Source organism: Stegostoma tigrinum, chromosome 11, assembly GCF_030684315.1.
Source record: "Stegostoma tigrinum isolate sSteTig4 chromosome 11, sSteTig4.hap1, whole genome shotgun sequence".
Taxonomy (NCBI): Eukaryota; Metazoa; Chordata; class Chondrichthyes; order Orectolobiformes; family Stegostomatidae; genus Stegostoma; species Stegostoma tigrinum.
In genome coordinates this window covers 8,367,855-8,393,230 of record NC_081364.1, presented here as the reverse complement: position 1 = coordinate 8,393,230, position 25,376 = coordinate 8,367,855, and the positions used below count along the sequence as shown (strand labels likewise).

General features: G+C 45.8%; 1 protein-coding gene across 1 annotated transcript in view; it reads left to right on the top strand.

Annotated features, from left to right (window-relative positions):
* Positions 1–25,376, top strand: part of col7a1 (collagen, type VII, alpha 1) — a 443,464-nt gene that overhangs the window by 91,340 nt on the left and 326,748 nt on the right. Inside the window, exons 10-14 of the mRNA XM_059649672.1 lie at positions 6,634–6,789; positions 7,871–7,990; positions 13,051–13,197; positions 18,390–18,506; positions 20,758–20,910. Coding sequence (XP_059505655.1) covers positions 6,634–6,789; positions 7,871–7,990; positions 13,051–13,197; positions 18,390–18,506; positions 20,758–20,910 — 693 coding nt within the window. The remainder of the gene's footprint in view (positions 1–6,633; positions 6,790–7,870; positions 7,991–13,050; positions 13,198–18,389; positions 18,507–20,757; positions 20,911–25,376) is intronic.

Here is a 25,376-nt window from a genome sequence, read left to right as displayed (position 1 = left end):
TTGCTGATATGAATTGTATTTCTTCACTGTTGCAACAATGATGTCGCAGGGCAAACACATCATTTCATCTTTCACAGCAGCTACATAATACTGTGATTCCCATTCTTCATTGAATACTCTGTCCTCTTCCTTTAGTGTTCTTTTCTTACTTTTTGACATGACTGGGTTACCGGTGAAACTTTAAAAAAGCGGTACAGAGATTTAAAAAGCCAGATTTAGTCTTTGCAGACAAATAGGCAGATGGCTGCATGCAGCCTTAAGACCACAGGTCCCTCAGCCCTGGCATAGATCGTACGAAATTGGAGCCCAACATTTGGCCCTTAAAGCCTGTTCTAACAATCAAAAAGATCATGGCTGATCTGATTACAGCCTCAACTCCATTTTCTTGCCTGCTTTCCATAATCCTTGATCGCCTTGATCTGTCTGACTCATCCCCGAGTACGCTCAAAAGTTCCAACCTCCACAGGTCGCGGGCAAGAGAATTCCAAAATTAATGACGCTCAGAGAGAAACAGTGTCTCTTCAATTCCGTCCTAGATGGGAGATGTTTATATACCGTGACACCTCCTCCTCTCCCGGATTTCTCTCACTAAGGGAAGGGACTGCTCAGGATCCACACTGTCAAGGCCCTTCAGAACCTTACACGTTCCCCCTTCCTTTCTTCCAATCTCTGAATGAATATCAGTCCAACCTACTTCAGCTGTCCTACTAAGACAAGTCTCCCTCATTCTCAGCAAGGTCACTTTCTTGAATTGCTGCTGCCCTTAAAATGAAGAAGTTTTGACGGTGGTGAATAGGCAGAGAATTGAGCCAATGACAAATGCTCGATGGTGAGAGATTTCTCAAGGCGCGATTATGTAGAAGAGACCCATTCAAACCAAACTGGGCCTTGCCTGGATTTTTGCTGATGCCAAAGATGGCATGAAAGTTAAAACAGGAAACTTTTCACTCATCCATGCAGCCTGTCCCACACAGGTATGGTGTACAGCACTGTATAACACAATATATTGCAGATTTATTACAGATTAGGAGGCCATTCGGCCCATCAAGTAGATCGGGACTTGGGTAATTTCTGAAAAGAACAGAAACATTATGTCAAAGATTTTCATTTTGCACTTCTCAGGAGGATTTGCAAGAATGCCAACACAGCAAAAACCAACATTTACCACTGCTCTTACTTAAGAACATAACCCCATACAGGGATGTAATTTTAAAGATCCTACATACAAATATTGCCTTTGCTCACAACCAGCCACTTTATAGAGCCCCCCTTATGTTCAAACAGGCCATTTGGCTCATCAAGTCTACACCAACCCTTTGAAGAGCATCCCATCCAGATCCACTCCATTATCCTGTCCCTATAACCCTGCATTTTCCATGGCTAACCCATATATCCCTGGACACTAGGGGCAGTTTAGCATGGCCAATCCACCTGATCTGTACATCTTTGGACTGTGGGAGGAAATGGGAACGCCTGGAGAAAACCTGCATAGACACAGGGAGAGTGCGCAAACTGCACATGGACAGTCACCCGAGGATGGGATTGAACCCAGGTCCCTGGCACAGTGAGGCAACAGTGCTAACCACTGAGCCACCGTGCCGCACACATTGTCTGACATTGTGTTGTGACTTGTACATAAACCAACTTGTGAACAGACTCCAGAATCAAATTCATTTGTAACCCAGTGACTGCCTATATATTGCACAAGGGTACCCCAGTGGTGTATCCCCATAGCAACACTTCTACCAGTCAGAGGCCACTTGCTAACCAATCACGGCTGTCCTCTTATGGTAGTATAAATGTTAGTTTTCCATTAAATTGCTATTCTTGTGAATTGTCCTGATGAGTGGAAGATGTATGTACATGGAATAGTGTAGGTTAGATGGACTTCAGATTGGTATGAAAGTCAGCACAACATCGAAGGCCGAAGGGCCTGTACTGTGCTGTAATGTTCTATGTTCTATGTTCTATGAGAGGCTTCAACAATTATTCTTCTGTCAGGAAAAACACAATAAAAACACTACACAAACCCTTGAAGCCATGCTATCTTTGGGGAACAGAACTGAATAAAACTTTAGGCCAGATAGAGAGCAACTAAAATGGAGCATGCCCATCCAAAATCCCATTGGTGATCAAAAACTAGTCCAGGATATTCATCCAATCCTAAAACTGGCAATGCATGAAACAAAATATTCATCCTTTCCTCAATAATAGGAAGATTCCCAGAATGCAACTTTGCATTTGTATGCCTCCTAGCTTCTCTCCCAACAGTCTCTCCTTCCCCCATTTTAAATAAAGTAATGAAAGTGAATTAGCTGAATTGCACCAAATTATAACGGGTGAGTGGTGACCGTGATGTGGAGGTGCCTGTGTTGGACTGGGATGGACAAAATCAGAAGTTGCATGATCCCAAGTTACAGGCTGACAGGTTTATTTGAAATCACAAGCTGCTTTTTCAGCTGAGCTGACTTCATCCGACATAGAGGCAACGCTTCCGAAAGCATAAACCTGTCGTGCTGTGACCTGGCGTTATGTGACTTCTGCTTTGTTGAGTGATGAAGAACGCACACTTGCCTTCATTGCTCAGACCAAACTCACATGGAAGTCATTTGGAGTTTGTCCAGGAGGTTTGTTGAGGCCACTTTTGGAATACAGTGTGCAGTTCTGGTCGCCCTGCTATAGGAAAGTTATTAAATTGGAGAGGGCTCAGAAAAGATTTACAAGGATGTTGCCGGGCTGGAGAGTTTGAGTTCCAAGGAGAAGCTTGGACTTTTTTCACTGGAGTATCGGAGGTTGAAGGGTGACCTTATGAAATCATGAGGGGCATTGATAAGGTGAATAGCAAAGTCTTTTCCCTCGGGTTGGGGATTTTATAACCAGAAGGCATAATTTTAAGGTGAGACGAGTAAGATGTAAGAAGGACCTGACTGGTAACTTTCTCACACAGCGGGTGGTGTGTAATGGAATGAAGTGGTAGATGCAGGTACAGTTGCAACATTTGAAGGACATTTGGATAGGTGCATGAATAGGAAAGGTTTATAGGCATATAGACCAAGTGAGACCAGCTTGGATTGGGAAGTGTGGTCGGCATAGACGAGTTGGATCAAAGGGACTGCTGCCGTGCTACATGACTCAATGAATTACTAAAACAGGTGCTGTAATTACTGTCAGAGTCACAAAGTCACAAACTTACACTTAAATCAAAGCTTCAGTTTTATAATGGAGTCGGGACAATGGTGCACCCTCGCCCCTGATCTACCCTTGGCTGCAGAAGGTCAGAGCAGTCAAAGCGAATTAATGTGTAACAAACGTAGGGAATATTGGAGAAACTCAGCAGGTCTGCCAGCATCTGTGGAGAGAGAGAAACAGAATCATTGTTTTAAGTCCACAATGACTCTTTGTCAGTACTGAAAAAAGTTGGAAAGTGTGTTTTTTTCAACATACTTTTGCCCCTCTTCTGCCTCTGTCAAGGGTAACAGTTGTTGTGAATGCCTGATGTTGTTAATTGCTCTGATTGGATTCCATTGGAGGTTTCAAAAGAGAGCTGGATATATATTTGAAAGGAATGAATTGAGATAGCTGTGGAGATAGGGCTGGAGAGTGAGACTGTCTGGGTAGCTCTTTCAGAAACCAGTACGGACATGATGGGCCAAATGGCCTCCTGTGTGTTAAAATTCTCTTATTCTATTTTTGGGACAGAAAGTGAGCTCATTGCATTTTTTTTGCTGTTTGAATTTGCTTAAAGGACTCCTGTGAACAGTGTGCCATTTAAGATCTGGATGCTTATCCAGCTAGTGCCTGATACCCTCGTTGTTGAGCAACTCTCAAACCTTAGATAGTACTTCAAAAGGGTGGGTGTGTGTGATGGTGAGCAGCTGACGAGGCAGAAGAGAGATCCTGTGCTTGTATTTAACACACAGACTTGACAATGATTCTGTCATGTGGAAAATCTTACATCTCTGATATTGGTTGGTGATTGAAAACAGGCCAAGAAACATGCTGTGTCTCGCCTACACAACAGAATCTACAGTTTACAGCCGGGTGCTCTGTCAGAAGGACACCAGCAAAGCCTGGGTTTGAACACAGCGCTTCTGCTCTGGAGGGCTGCTCCGATTCCCGGCCCAACCTTTTGGGAGAAAGTTGCTGGTTGAAAATCTTCCCGAAATGAGGCGGGGGATAAGCTGAGCAGTTTTGTTTTCCTTAGTTAAGATATAGTCCACAATCCAGTATTCGTGGAGAGCTGGTCAATGCAAGGTTAAAGGGATTGGAGTGTAAGAGTCCTACTGCAACTGTAAAAGATGCCAGGGAGACCACGTCCGCAGTACTGTAAGTGTGGAAGCAGGCCTTTCTGTCCATCGAGTCCGCACTAGCCCTCCAAACAGCTGCCCATCCAGATCTGGGCACCGCCCCCCCCTTATCCTTGTAAGCCTCCACTTGCCACAGCTAATTTGCATAATCTACATATCCGTGGACACTGTGGGACAATTTAGCATGGCCAATCCACCCTAATCCGCACATCTTTGGACTATGGAAGAAAACCCATGCAGAGCATCACCTGAGGCTGGAATTGAACCCAGGCCCCTGGTGCTGTGAGGCAGCAGTGCTAACCTCTGAGACAATGTGCTACTCCCTTTCTTAAGGAAAGGTATCATTTAATTTGGAGGCAGTTCAATCATAGTTCACTAGGATGATCCCTGGCATGGAGGGAATGTTTAATGAGCAAAGGGTAAAGGTTGGGACTCTACACACTGGAGTTTAGAATAGTGGGAGGTGATCTCATTGAAACATATTGGATTCTTAAGGGGCATAACAGGTTAATTGCTAAGACGATATTTTCCCCCATGGGAAAGTCTAGGACTAGAGGGCATAGTCTGAGAATAAAGGGGCACCAATTTAAGACTGAGATAAGGAAGAATTGTGGATCTTTGGAACTCTGTTCCACAGAGAGCATTGGGGGCAGATTCTTTGTGTATACCTAAGGCTGAGTTGGATTCTTCATCAGTTGGGGAATCAATGGCTACATAAAAAACTGCAGGAAAGTGGACGTGAGGAATGTTGGATCTGCCATGATCTGACTGAATGGCGGAGTATGCTTGAGGGGCCGAATGGCCTCCTCCCGTTCCTATTTCTTATTGCCTTATTGGGCAAACTGCAATGGAACAGTTCTTTAGAGTTAGAGGTGAACGGTTATCCAGGGGAAATAACTTGGGTTCTGCCCTCACTGATGAGTGGCTCAGTATTCGATGTTATAATAACTAAGAGAAGGAGTGGACCATTTGGCTCCTCGGGCTAGTTCCATCATTAAATACAATACTTTCCCACCTAGAAGGACATAGGCAACAAGGTCCCCTCCAGGCCTTGCACCGTCCTGACATGGAAATATAACATTATTCCTTCAGTATTGCTGGGAAAGAGTTCCAAAATTCCCTCCCTAACAGCATTACCTACACCCCAAAAGGCTGTAGCGGTTCAAGTAGGCAGCTCACTAGCACCTTCTGTAGGGCGATCAGGGATGGGCAATTAATGCTGGCTTCATCTATTGTACTCAGTCTTGGGGAAAAAAAAAGTGGAGGAACTTCTCAGCCTGAGACTGGATGACTGTGTTCTAGATTCTCCCACCAAAGAAGATCAGCCTGTCAGCATTGACCCTGTTAAGGCCTGTCAGAATCTTGCATATTTCAATAGCATCACCTTTTGTTCTTCCACACCCCACTCAACTTCTCATCACTGGACCATCCTCATCCTAGGAATCCAGTTTACCCTCAAATAAATCCCTGTCCAAAAATGGAGACCAAAACTGTGCACAGCTCTCCAGTGACGGTCTCATCCAAACTCTGCCATTGATTCCAAACGTTAGAAAATGTTCCATTCAGTAAAATTGGCATCTACTAATCGACTGTGATGCTTCAAGAGGGTGCGGTGGGTTTGCAGGTAGCTCCTTCAACAACAGCAACTTGCACTTGTATAGCATCTTTAATGATGTAATCCATGATGTTGCCGTGGATTGGAGTGTATGAGCGATAAGGAGTGGTTGAACAAACTTGGAATGTTTTCATGAGAATGCTGGAGGCTGATAGATTCGTATAAAATTATGAGAGGCATGGATTGGATGGATAGTTGGAATCCTTTTCCCCAGGGCAGAAGTGTCCAATACTGGAGCATAGGTTGATGATGAGAGTGGCAAAGTTTAAAGGAGATGTGCGAGGAAAGATTTTTTGCACAGAGCCCCTGGAATGCGCTGCCAGGGCTGGTGGTAGAAACAGATACAAAAGCAATGTTTAAAAGGTATTTACACAGATGCATGAACAAGCAGGCAGTAGAGAGATGCAGACTATGTGCAGGTAGATGTATTTGATTTGCAATGGCATCATGGTCAGCACAGACTTGGTAGGCTGAAGGGCCTGTTCCTTTGCTGTACTGTTATATGCGTAGAATTCTTAGCAATTAACTGGGTAAATTCTGAGCAGCCTGCTCCCCCATTACCTTAAAAACAAGTTTGTTGCAGCCTGACTTTTATGGCAATGCTTTGAAAGCAGTTGTACAATTCTGATTGAAATATCCCTTTCTTTCTTGGCTTCGTGATCTCACCACCTGCCATTGCCCCACTGCCCTCCCTCACTCCCCTGTAAACAGGAGACACAGACACGCAGCTGCAGGAGAAGACCTTGAGATTGAATGCCATCTCCTTCATCCTCGAAGAGCTACTTCCAGACACAGAGTACGACATTACCATTCATCCCATCTACCCCAGGAATACAGCAGAACCAACCTCAATCTCTGGCAGGACTTGTAAGTACCTGAAGTCTCCAAGACAGGAGAAAGTGGTCTATATTTTAACATTGCTCCTTCTTTTTAAATGAACTAAAATGTTGGGAGACAGTAGTCCCCTGATTCATTCACCACAGCAACCCTTCAGCCCACCAGATTTAACGGTGCCAACATTTAGCACTAACTTCCCGTGCAGTGTACATTGCTGCTCCCTTTCACATTTGTTATTCCTGTGTCTATCATCATGAGTGCAAGGGGAAAAGATCCAACATTTCTGTTTCTTTCACAGTTTTCAAAAAAGTTTATCATCTGGAGCTATTGTTAGATCTCAAACATAATAACGCAAATATGTCATTGGGGGATTTATTGCCCTTAAAGTGATTTGCTTGTCAGTTATTATTGGCAGAGTGTAGGCCGTGTGTGTATGTGATATTGTGTGTGTGTACGTGTTGTATCTGTGTGTGTGCATGTGTTGTATCTGTGTGTGTGTGTGTGTGCATGTGTTGTATCTGTGTGTGTGTGTGTGTGTTCACGTGTTGTATCTGTGTGTGTATGTGATTGTGTGTGTGTGTGCACGTGTTGTATCTGTGTGTGTGTGTGCATGTGTTGTATCTGTGTGTGTGTGCACACGTGTTATATCTGTGTGTGTGTGTGTGTGTGTGTGTGTGCACGTGTTGTATCTGTGTGTGTGTGTATGTGTGTGTGTTTATGTGTATGAGTCGTATCTGTATGTGTGTATCTATGTGTGTGTGCATGTATTGTATGTATGTGTGTGTGCATGTGTTGTATCTGTGTGCTTTGTGTGTGTGGGTGTCTGTGTGGTGTGTAGTTGTGTATGCATGGATGTGTGTTGTGTGTGTGTGTGTGTGTGTGTGTGTGTGTAAGTGCGGTGTGTGTCTGGGTGTATGTGTGTATGTTGTGTGCATGTGCATGTGTGCGTGTGTGTGTGCGTGTGTGTGTGTGTCTGTGTGTTTGGTGTGTATCTGTAGCCTTGGTGTTGAGTTGCCTTTAAGCCATGAACCAAAGTAAAACACAATATATGTGTGTGTGTGTGTGTGTGTGTGTGTGTGTGTGTGTGTGTGTGTGTTTTTTGTGGTTTCAGTGCCTCTGGAATTGGTGCAACAACTGACCGTTCAAAACGTGACTCCGCAGAGTGTGCAAGTGACATGGAGAAGTGTGAGTGGAATTTCAGGCTATCGGCTGAAGTGGGGACCATCAGCAGGTAAGACCAGAGTGAGGCAAGAGATGGCCAGCCAGCCCTTTGAGCCTGCTGTGCCAATTTGTGAATAAATGTTTATTAGGGGTGGGATCAAAAGGTAGAAGTGAAGCCTCAATCAGATTAGTCTTACTGAATGATGGCGCAGGCCTGAGGGGCAGAATGGCCTACGCGTGTTCCTAATTCCTATATTAGCATAAAATCAGGGCTTGACACAACAAAGAAAGACATTTATGGCTTAAGGGGTCCCTGTGGTATAGTGGCAGTGCCCGAACCTTTTGCCTGAGGTTCAAGTCCCACCTGCTCCAGACAATAACATCTCCAAACAGGTTGATTAGAAAAATATCTAGGACATGGTTGACACCCTCGAGGCATTTAGAGAGAAGGAGTCACTGCAGAGGCTGGTGTGCATTATCTCCTGTTCCATTTTGATGTAGCCCTTCTCCCTTTCACCCTGCCGCTTTGTTATTGTTAACTCATCAGTTGTTGAACTCATGAGTTTAAGGGGTGATTTGGTGCCATGTTATATTCGAGAAGGGGTCGTGGCAGATCTGATGTGGCTGGCCTTAACTCCCCTTTCCCCGCAGCACCCCATGACTCTTGACTTCTTTGTCAGTAAAAACCTTGAATACTCTGATTAACGCAGTCTCCGCTCCCCGTTAGGTCAGAGAACCTTCACTTCCATTGCTCTTCAAACAGAGCCGTTCGAGCTCAGTGGCCCTGTTCCCGATCATTATTCCAGTAAACACTGCTGGAATGCGATGGGATCCGGACATGCCAGGGATGCTGCCCTTGTTCAAATTGCCAACTGCCACTGCCAACCAGGCTCACTGGTGGGTCACATGCCACAATTTGCCCAGAGCACCACACTCAGCGCTTACAGGAGGGAGGTTAGTAGATAGAAATTGTGAGTGAAATCAGCTTGTTGAAGACCATTTGAGGAACCCCCTTAAAGCATTTTCCCAGGAGCTGAAAGTGTGTCTGCTGAGGGGAAATAATGCTTCTGTGTTACTTCTGGCTTTGGTGTGTAGAGGGGTCGAACTGTATAGTGGTGCTTTCTTTCAAGTTAAAACAGTAAGTGTCAGTCTAGGAGAAAGCTTTATTGTCTGCCAAAAGGACTGCAAGCCAGAGTTGGCTGCAATTCAGGGAGGTCAACTTAAACCAGCACTGAGTTTCAAAACCAGAATTTTGCTGTTTCGGGTCTTTTCCATGAGGAAAGTAAGAACGCTGTTCTTGCAGTACAAGCCCTGTTTGTGTTGTTGAACCAAACTGGCACCCGCTTCATCCCCTCTCGTCCTGATATCCCCTGCCAACCCACTTTTAGCCACTGTGTGTTTCAAGATGTTTGACACTCCACAGAGTCTGCCTCACAAATGTGTTGTGACTTGTACCTCGTTTCAGTTCACTCATCACCCCCTACCCTTCCTGGCTTATGTCAGTCCTGCAATATCTTGACATTTGTAATAAACATTCTTCATTTCATATCCCTCCAAGGCCTCCCCAACCCCTCCCACATCTGTCTAACTTACAAGCTCTCTGCATTTTACCAGATAACACAGTGCAGAGCTGGATGACCACAGCAGGCCAAGCAGCATCAGAGGAGCAGGAAAGCTGATGTTTTGGGTTTGGATCCTTCTTCAGAAATCCTTTTACCGGCACTTTTTTTATTCATTTGTGGGACATGAGGGTCACTAGCAAGGCCATTATTTTGGATCACAGAATCCCTACAGTGTGGAAGCAGACCCTTCGGCCCAACAAGTCCACACCAACTCTCAGAGCATCCCACCCAGATCCGTGCCCCTAATCTACACATTCCTGAACTCTATGGGCAATTTAGCATGGCCAATCCACCTAGCCTACATATCTTTGGACTGTGGGAGGAAACTGGAGCACCCAGAGGAAACCCACACTGGCGCGGGGAGAGTTTGCAAACTTCACACAGACAGTCGCTCGAGGGTGGGATCGAACCTGGATTCCTGGCACTGTGAGGCAGCAGTGCTAACCACTGAGCCACCGTGTTGCCCAATCTTTATTCCCATTGAACTGAGTGGCCATTGACCAACTAAGAGGTCAGTCAAGAGTCAATTGTGTTACTATGGGTCTGGAGTCACATGTAGGCAAGACTGGGTAAGGATGGCAGATCTCCCTTCCTAACAGCTATTAATGAACCAGATGGGGATTTTTACAACCATCAAACATGGTTTCCTGGTAACCATCACTAAGTCTAGATTTATGATTCAAGATTGTTCACAAAAAGAATTTAAATCTCACTAGCTTCTGTGGTCGGACTTGAACCCATGTCACCAAAGAACAAGATTGGGTATCTGGATTGCTAGTGTAGGGATGTTACCAGGCCGCCACGGTTTCCCCAAATTCTGGCCTCTTGAGCACCTTCGAACGCTCCCCCATTGACAGTTGCGCCTTCCGAGAACACTGTGCCTGGAATTCCCTCCCTAAATCTCCCTGCCCCTTTCCAAATAGTGCAAGCATTGATGCTAACCACTACCAGCTTGTGGGCGCAGTAGTTTTCTGCCATTGCCTTCTCTCCTTGACCAAAAGGCTACTTGATTTAAAGCAGTGGAGGCTGAGCCACTGTTGAGTCTTCACAAGATGCTCTTACCTTAAGCAAGGTGTAGTTGATTCAATGGTAGTAACTAGAAGTACAAGTGATGTTAGTAAGTTAAACAATGGTACAAACACTGTAGGGAGACCTGTGGTCATTGGTCCTCATCCAGCAAGGAATATGGGATGAGCTGTCTGCGGAAGTGGTTGAAGTAGGTACATTAACAACATTTAAAAGTCATCTGGATGAATATATGGACAGGAAAGGTTTAGAAGGGTTGGGCCAAGTGCAGGAAAGTGGGGTTACCATGGATGACATTTTGGTGGGCATTTGGGCCGAAAGGCCTGTCTCCGTGCCTATGACTCTATAAGGTCCTAAGACATTCTAGAGCCAGCGGTTGTAGTTTAAAAATAAGGAGTCACTCATTTAAAACTGAGATGAGGAAACTTTTTTTTCTCTCAGAGGATCATGAGCCCTAGGAATTCCTTTCCTCAAGATCTTCCGTAAAGTCTACCTCTTCAATCAGGTTTTGGTTACCTGACCTCCTCGAGCCAGTTGCATGATCATTCCTCCTGTGAAGGCTTGGATTTGCATGTCAGGCCCTACATAATTGCAACTTGATTTTCTTCTCGTGCGAGTGAACATTAAATAAACTATTTGAATGTGGGATTTATGATCACAGCACGGTATTTCTCTTTTATGTCACTACTTTTGAGGTCAGGACAAGGGATGCAGGAAACCCAACTGATTTTTTTTAAAATTTCCATGTTCCAGAACACAGGGCAAGGTTGTTAATGACAACAGCTGAGGTCCAATCACTGTCTCTGGGTTAAACTGAATTACTATTGATCTGTTTTATTTTCCCTACCTTTCCTGTGTTACTTTTTCATTGTTTTGTGCACAACTGTAAGAATTGCTTGTCGAGCATGGTAACTTAGTGGGAGGTGTTGGCCTAGTGGTATTATCGTTGGACTGTTAATCTAGAGATCTAGATGACATTCTGGGGGCCTCGCTTCAAATCCTGCCATGGCAGATGGTGGAATTTGAATTCAATAAATATCTGGAATTAAGAACTGAAGGGTGATTGTTAGGGGAAAAGCCCATCAGATTCACTAATGCTCTTTATGGAAGGGAATCTGCCATCCTCACCTGGCCTGGCCTATATGTGACTCCAGACCCACAGCAATGTTGTTGACTCTTTACCTGCTCTCTGGACAATTAGGGTTGGACTGCTAGGCAGCAAATAAAAAAAGGAAAAGCAGTTGCTTCTGTCTGAGTTTTCCAGATGATTCAAAGACCATGGATTTTGCACTATACCGCAGCACACAAGGACATTCACAGAATCCCTACAGTGTGGAAACAGGCCATTCAGCCCAATAAATCAACACTGCCCCTCTGAAGTTCATCCCACCTAGACCCATTCCCCTACCCCTGCATTTCCCATGTCTAACTCACCTAACCTAAACATTCCCTGAACACCTTGACATGGTCAATCCACTTAACCTGCACGTCTTTGGAGTGTGGGCGGAAACCGGAGCACCCGGAGGAATCCCACGCAGACCACAGGGAGAATGTGCAGCCTCCACACAGACAATCATCTGTGGCTGGAATTGATCCCAGTCACTGTGCCACTGTGCCATCCACCTGAGGCTCAGCCTATTAATTTGATATGCTTTGATTGATTTTATTGTCACATGTACTGAAGTACAGAGAAAAGTTTTGTTTGTGAGTGGTACAGGCAGATCACAGCAAGCAAAGGATGCGCAGATCAAATAGACTGAGAGGCATACACGTTACATTGCGGGCTACATTATTTGAGGCTAGAGTCCACTCAACAATCTGATAATGGCCAGAAAGCTGTTCCTGAACCTGCTGGTGCGTGTGTTCAGGCTCCTGTGTCTTCTGCCTGATGGAAGAGGTTGTAGGAGATCATTACCAGGGTGTGATGGGTCTTTAATGATGTTGGCTGCCTTTCTGCGGCAGCGAGCTGTCTAAATGGAGTCCATGGGTGGAGGATTGGCTTCCCTGATGGCCTGGGCTGTACGCACCACCTTCTGTAGTTTCTTACGGTCCTGGGCAAAGCAGTTGCCGTACCAGGCTGTTATGCACCCGGACAGTTTGCTTTCTACGGTGCGTCTGCAGAAGTTGGTGAGGGACCTTATGGACATGGGTTAAATTTGCATAATGGCCACTAGTGGAATTTGAATTCTATCAACACATTTGGAATTAAAGCTAGTCTCAACAATAGTTACCACAGAACGATCATTGATAGTTGGGAAAATCCCACCTGGTTTGCTGATGTCCTTTCGGGAAGGAAACTGCCGTCTTTACCTGGTCTGACCTACATGTGACTCCAGATCTACAATAAGGTGGTTGACTCTTAACCACCCTCTGAAATGGCCCAGCAAGCCACTGGGTTTAATGGTAATTAAGGTTGGGGAATGGAAAAAGAAGTGACATGTTGAATTTTTGATTGTTCTTTGCTTTATTTTTTCTCCTGTAGGAAGGGATGTCCTGACAGTCAATCTGGAACCATCAACGAGATTATACCATATCCAAGGCCTTTTGCCAAACACCGATTATACAATAACAATAACTGCATTGTATGGAAGAATGGAGGGGCCTCCTGCAAATACCAGGGTGAAAACAGGTACCAGCATCAGCCCGTACCATCTGTGATATAAGGTACCACATGCTCCAAACTCAACTGACATTTCTGACGTGCTGGAGTTGCCAACTCTCCTTGGGTACATTCCGGGAGTTTTCATCACATGATCTCTGCCCTCCTTACTCTTGCTTACCTGCTGTTGATTCCCTAACATGGGGATTTGGCAACTCTGTGGAATGTAACAGCCCAAAGCATTGGGCATTAATGCCAAGGAGCGTGGAGTGAGTGGGTGCCAACAGTTGGCCTTTCCGCGAAAGAGACCAACCTTTTATCCTCCGGGTGGGTGGGAGTGGTAGTGGGGATAGGGGAAGCTGGGGAAATAATAGAGTCATTTGTGTGAGTGGTGTATGACTCCTGGTGGAATGAGGGGATTGGACAAGGAGATGTCCAGGTCTGGCTGTGATGCTACTCAAGGTTGAATAGAATGGCAGCATTTACTGGTGAGGATGACCGCTTAGTGTGCAATGACTTGAGAGAACCTCGTGTCAACGGCACAGTGACCTTGGAGGTGGGAGGGGAAGAACCGATTAATTTTAAAAATGGCAGCTTGCAATTGGTGTTACGGGGGGTGGGGGTGTGGGGGGGTTGTAGTTAAGCTTACACATCCAGAGAGGAATCAGGAAGACCTGACAAGACCCAGGAGAAATAGTGTGCCTTCCTGCAGATCCAGTTGTTCACCAATTTGTTTCACTCGACAAGACAGAGCGTCAAGGGGAAAAATAAATGAGGTAACCCATTTATAGATCTTGTTTTTATGATGTGAAAGGTTGACCGAACCCACATCATTCAATTGAGGCCATTCTTTGCAGAGGATAGGAACAGATAATGCAAGTCCAGAACACATGCAGAAAGTGGAGAGTCTGCCAGGGAGAGGCCACACAGTATAGCATTGTGAGCCATCTGAAGGATGCACCGCCGCAATTCATCAAGGGTCCTTCAACAGCCTCTTGAAAACTAACAACTTCAACCACCTAGAAAGGCAAGGGCAGCAGATACACAGGAACACCACCCCCTGCAAGCGGCTGTCCAAAACACTTAACATCCTGACTTGGAAATATATCGTTATTCTTGCTGAGCCTAAATCATGGAACTCCCTTCCGAAAGGGAATTATGAATTCTATCATGAATGCATGTACACTAAATTGACTGCAGTGTTTCAAGAAGGGAGCTCACCACCAGGGATGGGCAATAATTGCTGGTCCAGCCAGTGATGGCCACGTCCCATTTCATAGGGTCATACATCATGGAAACAGACCCTTTGCTTCAACTTGCCCATGCCGACCAGATACCCTAAACTGATCAAGTCTCATTTCCCTGTGTTTGGCCATATCTGTCTGAACCTTCCCTATTCGTGTACCCATCCAGATGTCTTTAAAATGTTGTAATCGTAACCACCTCTACCACTTCCTCTGGCAGCTCGCTCCGTACGCACACCACCCTCTGTGTGAAGAAGTTGCCTCTCATGTCCCTTTTAAATCTTTCCCCTCTCACCTTAAATCTATGCCCTCTAGTTTTGGGCTCCCCTGTCCTAGGGAAAAGACTTGACTATTCACTCTATCCATGCCCCTCACGATTTTATAAACCCCTATAAGGTCACCCCTCAGCCTGCGACACTCCAGGGAGGAGAGCCCCAGCCCCTCCCTATAGCTGAAACACTCAATCCTGATAACATCCTTGTAAATCATTCCTCCATCCTTTCAAGTTTGTTACTGTACTTCCTACAGATGTTGAATAAAATAAAATAATTACTGGAGGGAAACATTCCATCGCACCCTCACCATCCAGAGGTAAAAGTGGACCTGTGTTTACATTACTGAACTAAGTTCTGTGGCGCATTAGCCTCACTGTGCACAAGTCTCTTTTCAAAGTAATAATGACCATGATAGTGTCTTCTTGGTTCGCTGGTTTGTGACAATGTGTGCCTCAGGCATTTCACTATCTCCAACAAATTCACCCAAAAACGTCCCCAGCTCTTGGGCATTCAATTTTCTTTCAAAGTAACTGCAAAAATGTTTTATCTTTTAACCTTTGCATGATTTCAGCGTATGAATCCCGATGAGCGCATCGTTGCTCTGCCAAAAAGCTTGGCCAGTTTCCCAAAGCAATTAAGGATCAGAAGTCAAGATTAAAACATCTGTGCAGAAATTACAAACTAAACAAATAGCCATTATATCTGTGGGTAAAGAATTCTTTCTGAATGAAGATGGATAGAGAGTGCCCCAAGTATATAAAATACGTGGAGTTAAATCTGAGTGTGATTGAACTGAATCGCCTTACTGCTGCTAAATCAACAGGTCTAGCTCATTTGGCTGGACAGCTCTTTTGGGATTATGGAGTAATGCCGAGAATGTGGATTCCATTCCTGCAACTGGCTGATATCACACATCTTTGCAACCTCTTCTCTGTACCTAGGTGTGGTTACCTTCAAGGGATTCCCTACAGTGTGGGAGCAGACCATTTGGCCCATCAAGTCCACACTAATCCTGAAAAGATCATCTCACCCAGACCTACCCTATTGCTGTAACCCTAACACCTCTAACCTGCATGCTTATATGTGAATTAGCATGGCCAACCCACCTAACCTGTGTGTCATTGGGAGAAACCAGAGCAAACCCACACAGACATGGGGAGAATGTGCAAACTCCACACAGATGGAGGCTGGAATTGAACCTGGATCCCTAGTGCTGTGCGACAGCAGTGCCACCCCAAAGGTTAAAATACCAGCAATTTGTCTCTCTTTCATGAGAAAGCAACCCAATGACCTGATGGGACAATAGCAATTTTCCTTTGTAGATACTCCTACTGAGAGAGCTGCTGACAGGATGCTCCTCATACAATTGCTGTCGCTCGTCTGTAAGAGTCCCTGGGACGTTCACAAATGCATCGAGGGTGAACCCACCCCGTCCCCCTTGTGGCTGTTACCTCCATCTCTCCCTCAACACTGTGCCCCTCTAGAAGAGATCGCTGTAGCTCCTCAACACTGCTCAATGCGCCAAAATTCTGTCACTTTGTTTCTGCTTGTTCATTTTCCTCCTGGTCTTACAGAAGTCCTGCTGTGTACAGGAAGGTGCAGTAAACAATCAGGATGGCAAATGGGGAAGGTGGTGATGGCGTGCTCATGTCATTGCGTGTGCAATCCAGAGCCCCAGGCTAACGTCCTCAAAATATGAGTTTGACTTCCAACTATCATGCATAGGGAAAATTTGAATTCATTAAAAAGCTAATCAAATGGCAACCATGTAGTAAAATTAATGGCCCATTCATGTCTTTCATTGGAGGAAATCAGTTGCCCTTACTTGGTCTGACCCATGTGTGACTCCAGACCCACAGCACTTGCCTGACTCTTAATGGCCTCAGAAAGCTAGGATGGATAATGAATACTGGCCTAGCCAGTGATGCCCGAATGAATGAAATGGTGCATTGATCGTCATCGCAAGAGGATTTGGTTAAAAGTCACACAACACCAGGTTATTATTGCCCAACAGGTTTATTTGAAGACACAAGCTTTCGGAGTCTCGCTCCTGCTTCAGGTGTCAGTGAGAGAGGTGGCATCAGACACAGAATTTATAAGCAAAAGATCAAAGGGTTATTGAAATGAATTTGCACTTGCCGATACATTCTATTTTGTTCGAAAAGCAGCTTCTGTACGAACACCAGCTAGCAACTAAATGACATGACCAGATGTCCTTGGTTTCGACGTACACAGTCGAGAAAAAACTCACTTTCAACTGGGACAACACTACTATCACAGGAATAACCAAACAGAGGATAGCTTTGGTATTGGTATTTATTTGCAGACTCCCTCAACAAACACATTGAATTAGACCCAATACACCAACCATTACAACACACAGCCGGAGCCGGCCCCTACTGGAAGCAGCAAAAGCCAGACAATGTAAATGCGAACCGGCACAAGAGAACAGCACCTCACAGGAGGCTCCATAGCACTGAGGATGTCACTGAGTAAGGAGACGAAACGTCTGCTCTCAAACCTCCCAGCTCGACAAATGCCAACATCTACAACAGCACCCAAACCTTCACTCAAACCCTGTGGACCATTTATGATTGAGATGAGGAAATATGCTTTCACTCAAAGATTAGTGAACCTTTTGTATTCTATACCACAGAAAGCTGTGGAGGTCATCACTGAAGGTATTTTAGAAATAGATAAATCTTTAGATTTCAAAGTCAGAAGCCATACGACAGGTTTTGTCCAACAGGTTTATTTGAAATTACAACTTTCAGAGCGCTGCTCCTTCACCAGGTCACCACCACACCATGGCCACCACTTAGATTTCAAAGCCATCAAGGTTTGTGGGAAAGTAAGGGGAACATGCCATTGAGATACAGGATCAGCCATGGTCATGTTAAATGACAGACCAGGCTCAAGGGTTGAATGGCCTACTCCTGTGCCTAGTTACTATGTTTATGACTGTGAGCACTTTGCACTGCTCATGTGATATTGTATAGCCATGTGCCCATTGCAAAGCCAATATTTGCTGATCTGTGGTTTTCCAGGAGTAGAACCATACAGTGCATGTGTTACATTGTATGTATGTCCAGTCAGTCACTTGCAATTTTGTGGAAAGCGCCTTCCCTGCGCAGCCATAAATGTCGGAACGCTGCCCCATCATCAGTCTTAAGGATTGTATATCAGTGGCCTTAGGCCAGCGGAATTCTGTATGAAGGAAGTGAAGGGAATGCGGACTGGGTATGGTCTACGGGAATTCTGCACTGCTACTAAAAGCAGATGGGAAAGGGTTGGAGCTGTTCGAATTCTGTTAATGCAAACAATTTTATGTTTTCTCATTGGCTGTACAATGTGGACATTGCTGGCAAGGTCAACAGTTATTGTACGGCTCTGGTTATTCTTGAGAATGTGGTGGTGAGCTGCCTTCTTGAACCGCTGTAGTCTGTCCAGCAAGGGCAAAGTCTTAAAGTGCTATCAGGGAGGGTGTTCCAGGATGTTAATGTTGGCTTTGGGTTTGAGCCATTGGAATTACACATTGTTGAATTGGATAAGGCAGATGAAGAAGGCTGTTTTTATTAGTTTATCGTACAAGGACTACGAGTTATGAAGTAATGGGAGCTTACACACAGGATAGCCAAGCATTCCTCAGGTTTTGCCACGTTTTTGTGTTCCACCGTAACAGTTTCTTCCTTTCGTCACTCAGATGTGGCAGGAGGGCTGCTTTTAAGGACAGCTGTGATCAGTCCAACTGCTATTCGTGTGACGTGGAACCTCCAACGCGATGCCAGTAGCTACAGGATAGAGTGGAGGAAGGCCACAGGTAAATGTCGTTCAGACTAAAGTCCTCATGAAGATAGTGCTGGAGAAGAGGGCAGAGTTACACACCACAACAAGCAGGGTCACAGATTGGCAAAAGACAAGAGGTGGTGGTGGTAACTGGCCTTGTAATCAAGGAACTCTGACAAATGACCTGGGAGCAAGGGTTCAAAGCTTACCATGGGCAATGGTGAAATTTCAATCTAATCAAAAACAAATTGGAATTGAACGATTGCCAGGGGTTAAAAAAACCCATCTGGTTCACAAATATCCTTCAGGGAAGGAAACTATCCACGCCTGGTCTGGTCTACATGTGACTCCAGACCCACAGCAATGCGGTTGCTGTTTAACTACCCTCTGGGCAATGAATGTTGCTTGGGCCAGCAATGCTCACAAACCATGAACAAATAAAGGAAAAGGTCTATATTTAAGGGTAGAACCCGATTAATTTATCTTCCTAGTTCTCTTGTTGGCTCACTGCAGCCATCCAAGCCAAATGATGGGCAGCTGTCCAGTGTCTTTGTGGTAACAGGGCCACAGTGGTTAGCACTGCTCCCTCACAGTGCCAGGTTCAATTCCACTCCCTGTCTGAATTTAGAGTTTGCACATACTTCCTGTGTCTGCGTGGGTTTCCTCCGGGTGCCCCGGTTTCTTCCTACAGCCCAAAGATGAGCAGGTTAGGTGAATTGGCTGTGAGAAATTGCCCATGGTGTCCAATGATGTGCAAGTTAGGTGGATTAGGTGTAAGGTTACAGGGATGGGGTGGGTCTGCGTGGGATGCTGTTCAAAGGGTTGGTGTGGACTGGACGGGACAAATGACACTCTAGGGATTCCAACAGTATTGTGACACCAGATACTGACTACAGTCATTGTCAATGATGTGGGAGGTGATTGCAAGCAAGTCAGACACACTGAGCAGGGAATTGGGGGGGTTGGAGCGAAATCTGTAGAGTGGCTCGTTCATCAGGGCCGAGCTCAGAGAGAAATGTTTACTTCTTCTCGCCCACAAGCATTGCATTAAAGGCACTTCCTCAATGGATTCAGCCCCTCATTGCTCCCTTCACCGCTTTGGGCTCTGTATGGTTAAGACCCTCTTTATACATATTATTGACCAGCTGCTTTCTGAGTGTGTGTATCACTGAAACATCTCTGTTAAAACCCATCCGTCCAAATGTGAATCCTTATCTGAGCCGACTGGAACTCAAGTCTACTTTCCTTACAGCTTGGGCTCATCCTCAATACTACCTTGTAGGTGTTTCCTAGTCGACCTGCACAGCAATGTTATGACATGCCTCTGGAACAGGTGGCACTTGAACTCAAGTCTCCTGGCTCAGAGGTAGGGACACTACCCCTGCACCACAAGAGCCTTAGTTCGTAGGGCTGCTCTCTCATTAGAGAGAGCGAGACAACTGTTGGTGTTTAACCTGAGGATTAGTGTGGCTCAGGAGTGGGGAGAGGACGAGAAGGAGAGCCCTTCGTGGTGACCTGAGCTGGTGTGGGAATCGAACCCATGTTTTTGGTGTCACTACGCATTTTAAACCAGCTGCCTGGCCGACCAAGCTGACCAACCCCACTCCTGCTTTTTATTTTCTCAGTCACTTCACTAATTACTTGAACCCAGCCAGCAAACCTAACTCTTGCTACACTAACACCGAGGGATTAAGTTTAGCGCTTGGGGATTTGTTAGCTCAGTTGCCTGGCCGACTAGTTTGCAAGACACCAATAGTTTGGCTTCAGTTTCCACACTGGATCAGGTTTCCATTTAAGGTCCAGCCCTCTCAACCTTGCCCCTGGCCTGAGCTATGGTGACTTACAGTTGAAACTCACCAGTTGTGTGTCTAATGGGATGGTGGTAACTTTAGCTTTAGACCTGGCTGAAAGGATAAGGGATGTCTGACTCCAACGTTAGGAGGGGTGCTCACAAAAAATGGTAGGTTTAAGTCTGGCTGAAATGATCTCCTGGCGATAAATTTAACGCTTACACCTCTAACCAGCTGTAGAATGGTTTGCGATGAGGGAAGTGGACCTACTTGCGATTTTGCAGATAGCCCTGCCATTTGAAATCCTGACAAAGACTCATCTACTCAGCACTGATTGGGCTCATGTTTTATGACGCTGACACCCCTCTGTGCATAAGCCTCCAAGAAGCGATAATGTGAACTGTGGCTTCAAGATCTGCAATGTTGGTTTGTAACTCCATTTCGGAAACTGTAAATCAAAAACTGAAAACAAAACGTTATTTTTGCCCTCTGCAGAGGAACAGACGCAATCTCACAAAGCCGTGCTGGCTGCCACCACCAACAGCTATGACATTATCAACCTCTCTCCTGGTACTGAATATGCCATAACACTCTACACACTGTACAATGGCAGGGAAGTAGCGACCCCAGCGACCATGTCAAAGACAGGTATGTCCAAAAGAAGCTACTTTGAAACACTTTGATTGGTTAGCAAATAGACTTTGGGAGAACCATTGCTGGTGAGAATGTACCTGCTGATGGTGATTGACAGTTAACTGCCAGATGTGGTGTAAATTTGCTTCAGTGTTGATTTCTCTTTTAAATTTATATTTATTACCAATTGTTCTAATGAATGCAAAATGAAAAGCTTTGACACAGTGTGCCTTTTTTCAGTGATACGCCAATTAAAAAACACTTATTTGAATAAAATTAAACTCTGGAATTGAAAGCTTGTCTCAGTAAATGTCAGAGACAAAAGATAGAAATTGCTGGAAAAGCTCAGCAGGTCTGGCAGCATCTGTGGAAAGAAATCAGAGTGAACTTTACAGGTTAAGTGACCCTTCCTCAGTAAAAGTCAGAGAGTCGCACAGGTTTACAACATGGAAACAGGCCTTTTGAACCGGCTTGTCCATACAACTCTGTTTTCAGATTTAATCTAGTCCTATTTGCCTGTGTTTGGTCCATATCTGTCCCTGTGACCGTGAAACTATTATCACACTCAAAGGGCAAATAGGGATGGGCATTAAATGCTGGGCTTAAAGAGAAACTCACATCCCAGGATAGAATAGTGAAGGAGAGCAGTAGCCTTTGTCTTCACAAATCAGGAGTGAACCCACCTCAAAGACTGAGATAACGAGGTGTAGAGATGGATGAACACAGCATCTTAGGAGCAGGAAAGCTGACGTTTTGGGCCTAGAAGGGCCCATGCCCAAAATGCCAGCTTTTCTGCTCCTAAGATGCTGCTTGGCCTGCTGCGTTCATCTACCTCTACACCTTGTTATCTCGGATTCTCCAGTATCTGCAGTTCCTATTACCTCCACTTCAAAGACCATTGCCTCATACTTCTGGAGCAACACATTTGCCTTCACTGATGATTTTGAATTATCTCTGTTACTGTGGTGACCATCAGAGACATGAGTTAGATTGAATATCAGGGCTTAGGACAGGGAGCTAATATCAGGGCCCAAAAACGGAGGCTCAGGGAACTGGGGGAGAGGTTGACTGTGCTTGGATCAGGGTTAGGACCCCATCGATGTGGTGCCTGGGCCCGGAGCAGAACCAGAGTCCCAATTTCTGTCTTTTCCCCTGCTGAAGATTCCCTGAAAGCCCCATCAAAAGGAGTTCTCCCCTGTTCTGGTGACAGGCACTTCGATGCTCCCCTTTCTCTTGTGAAAGGCAGCTCTCTCCTAACAACTCATAACAACAACATATAACATGAGGGAGAGGGGCCTGAACCCCTCTTAACACTGAGAAATTGGGTAGAAGCAGAGAGCTCTGACTTGATGCCAACTGGTCTGTCGTTCTCCCATCGTGAGGTTGCAGGACAGATTGGCACAGATTCGATGGGCTGAAGTGTCTCTTCTGTCTGTCTGAACCTCTGACGCTGGAGATGATGGTGAAGAGGCTGACCAGGATGACAGAATAGAGCCAAGCGTGTAAGGGAGAGGAATTGCTTTAGTGGAGGAGGCCTGTTTCCAACCAGCACACAAAAAAAGGTGAGCAGCGGGGGAAGAGCTGTGTCCCAAGTAGCTAATACAGAGCAGTCCCCCTTCGAATGCAGCAGGCCTGGCCCTTAAGGCCCCTCAGAGATTCAATTTCAAACTCACCCCTCTGAGAAACCCTCCTTGTCGAGTAAAGTCTCGAGATGGGACAATCACTCCCAGCTCTTCAGAGGATCAGTGCGGACCTGATGGGCCAAATAGCTTGCTTCTGCACAATAGGGATTCTGTGGTTCGATACATATGAAGACACCTCTGGATCAGTTGTGCTGTACATGTGATTTTCTGCTTATTCTGATGACCTGTGGCACGTGTGTGCTACTTTTCTGTGTTTCATGCACATGTTTCCTATGATAGGTGATGGCCTAGTGGTATTACCACTAGACCCATAAACCTAACTGACGTTCTGGGGACCTGTGTTCGAATTCCACCATGGTGGCATTTGAATTTAATACTTCTGTTTAAAAGAAGTCTGGAATTAAGAATCTCCTGACCACCGTGAAATGGTTGCCGGGAAAAACCCATCTAGTTCACTGATGACCTACAGGGAAGGAAATCTGCCACCCTCACCTGGTCTGGCCTACATGCGATTCCAGACCCACCGCAATGTGGTTGACTCTCAGTTGCCGTCTGAAATGGCCGAGCAAACTGCTTGGTTGAACCTGTCGCGACAAAGACTCAAAGAAATGAAATTTGATGGATCAACTGAGGCACTGGAAAAGGCAACGACAGAAACATCCCCATCGACCCTGCAGAGTCCCCTTCACTAACATCTGGGGTTTAGCGCCAACAGTGGGAGGGCTGTCTTGCAGACTAGTCAAGCAACAGCCTGACACAGTCATACTCAGAATCATACCTTACAGACAATGTCCCAGACACCATCATCACCATCCCTGGATATATCCTGTCTCACCAGCAGGATAGACCCAGCAGAGTGGGCGGCACAATGGGATACAGTCAGGAGGGAGTTACTCCGGGAGTCTTCAACATTGACTCCGGACCCCATGAAGTTTCATGGCTTCAGGTTAAACATGGGCAAGGAAACCCCCTGCTGATTTCCACATACTGTCCTCCCTCAGCTGATGAGTCAGTACTCCTCAATCCTCAACAACAATCCTCAACAATCCTGAACAACACTTGGAGGAACACTGAGGATGGCAGGGACACAAAATGTACTCTGGGTGGGGATTTCAATGTCCACCACTAATATTGGCTCAGCAGCAGCACTATTGATCGAGCTGGTTGGGTCCTAAAGGACATAGCTACAAGACTGGGTCTGCGGCAGTTGGTGAGGGAACCAATTGGAGGGAAAAACATACTTGACCTCATCCTTACTAATCTTCCAGCTGCAGTTGCATCTGTCTATGGCAGTATTGGTAAGAGTGACCATCGCACAGTCCTAGTGGAGACAAAGTCCCACCTTCACATTGAGAGTAACTTCTGTTTTGTTGGGTGGCACTATCACCGTGATAAATGGGACAGACTCAGAACAGATCTAGCAACTCAAGACTGGGCACCCATGAGGCACTGTGGGGCATTAACAGCAGCAGGATTGTACTCAATCCCAATCTGTAACCTCATGGCCCAGCAAATCCCCCACTCAACCATTACCAGAGGCCAAAGGGATCAATCCTGGTTCATTGGAGAGGCAGGAGGGCATATCAGGAGCAGCACCAGGCATAGCTGAAGATGAGGTATCAACCTGGTGAAGCCACCAAACAGGACTATTTGCATGCCAAACAGAGAAAGCAGCAAGTGATGGACAGAGATAAGCGAACCCACAACCAACAGATCTACAGTCCTGCCACATCCAGTCATGAATAGTGGTGACAATTAAACTACTCACTGGGGGAGGAGGCTCGACAAATATTCCCATCCTCACTGATGGAAGAGTCCAGCACATCAGTGCAAAAGATAAGGCTGAAGCATTCACAGCAATCTTCAGCCCGAAGTGTGGAGTGGAGGATCCATCTCAGCCTCCTCCAGTGGTCCTTACTGTTACAGATACCAGTCTTCAACCAATTTGCTTGGCTGACCAATATCAAGACACGGTTGGAGACACTGGATACCGAAAAGGCTATGGGCCCTGACAACATTCTGGTAATAGTGCTGAAGACTTGTACTCCAGAACTTGCCGCTCTCTTAGCCCAGCTGTTCCAGTACAGTTACAACACTGGCATCTACCCGACAATGTGGAAAATTGCGCAAGTATGTCCTGTACACAGAAAGAAAGACAAATCCAACCTGGCCAGTTACCACCCATCAGTCTCCTCTCAATCATCAGCAAAGTGATGGAAGGTGTCACTAACAGTGTTATCGAGCAGCACCTGCTCAGCAATAACCTGCTCAGTGACACTCAGTTTGGGTTCCTCCAGGGCCACTCAGCTCCAGACCTCATTACAGCCTTAGTTCAAACGTGGACACAAGAGCTGAATTCCAGAGGGGAGGAGAGAGGGATAGCCCTTGACATCAAGGCTGCATTCGACTGAGTGTGGCATCAAGGAGCTCGAGCAAAACTGGAATCAATGGGTGTTGAGAGGAAACTGTCCGGTGATTGGAACACTACATGACACACAGGAAGAGTTTGTAGTTGTGGAAGATCAGTTATCTCAGCTCCAGGACATTACTATCCCTGGGCTCAACTATCTTCAGCTGCTTCATCAATGACCTTCCCTCCATCATAAGCTCAGAAGTGGGGACGCTCGCCAATGATTACATAATGTTCAGCACCATTCATGTCTCCTCAGATACTGAAGCAGTGCATGTTCAAATGCTACAAGACCTGGACAATATCCAGGCTTGGGCTGACGAGTGACAAGTAACATTCGCGCCACACACATGCCAGGCTATGACCATCACCAATAAGAGACAATCTAACCACCATCCCTTGGCATTCAATCATGTTACCATCACTAA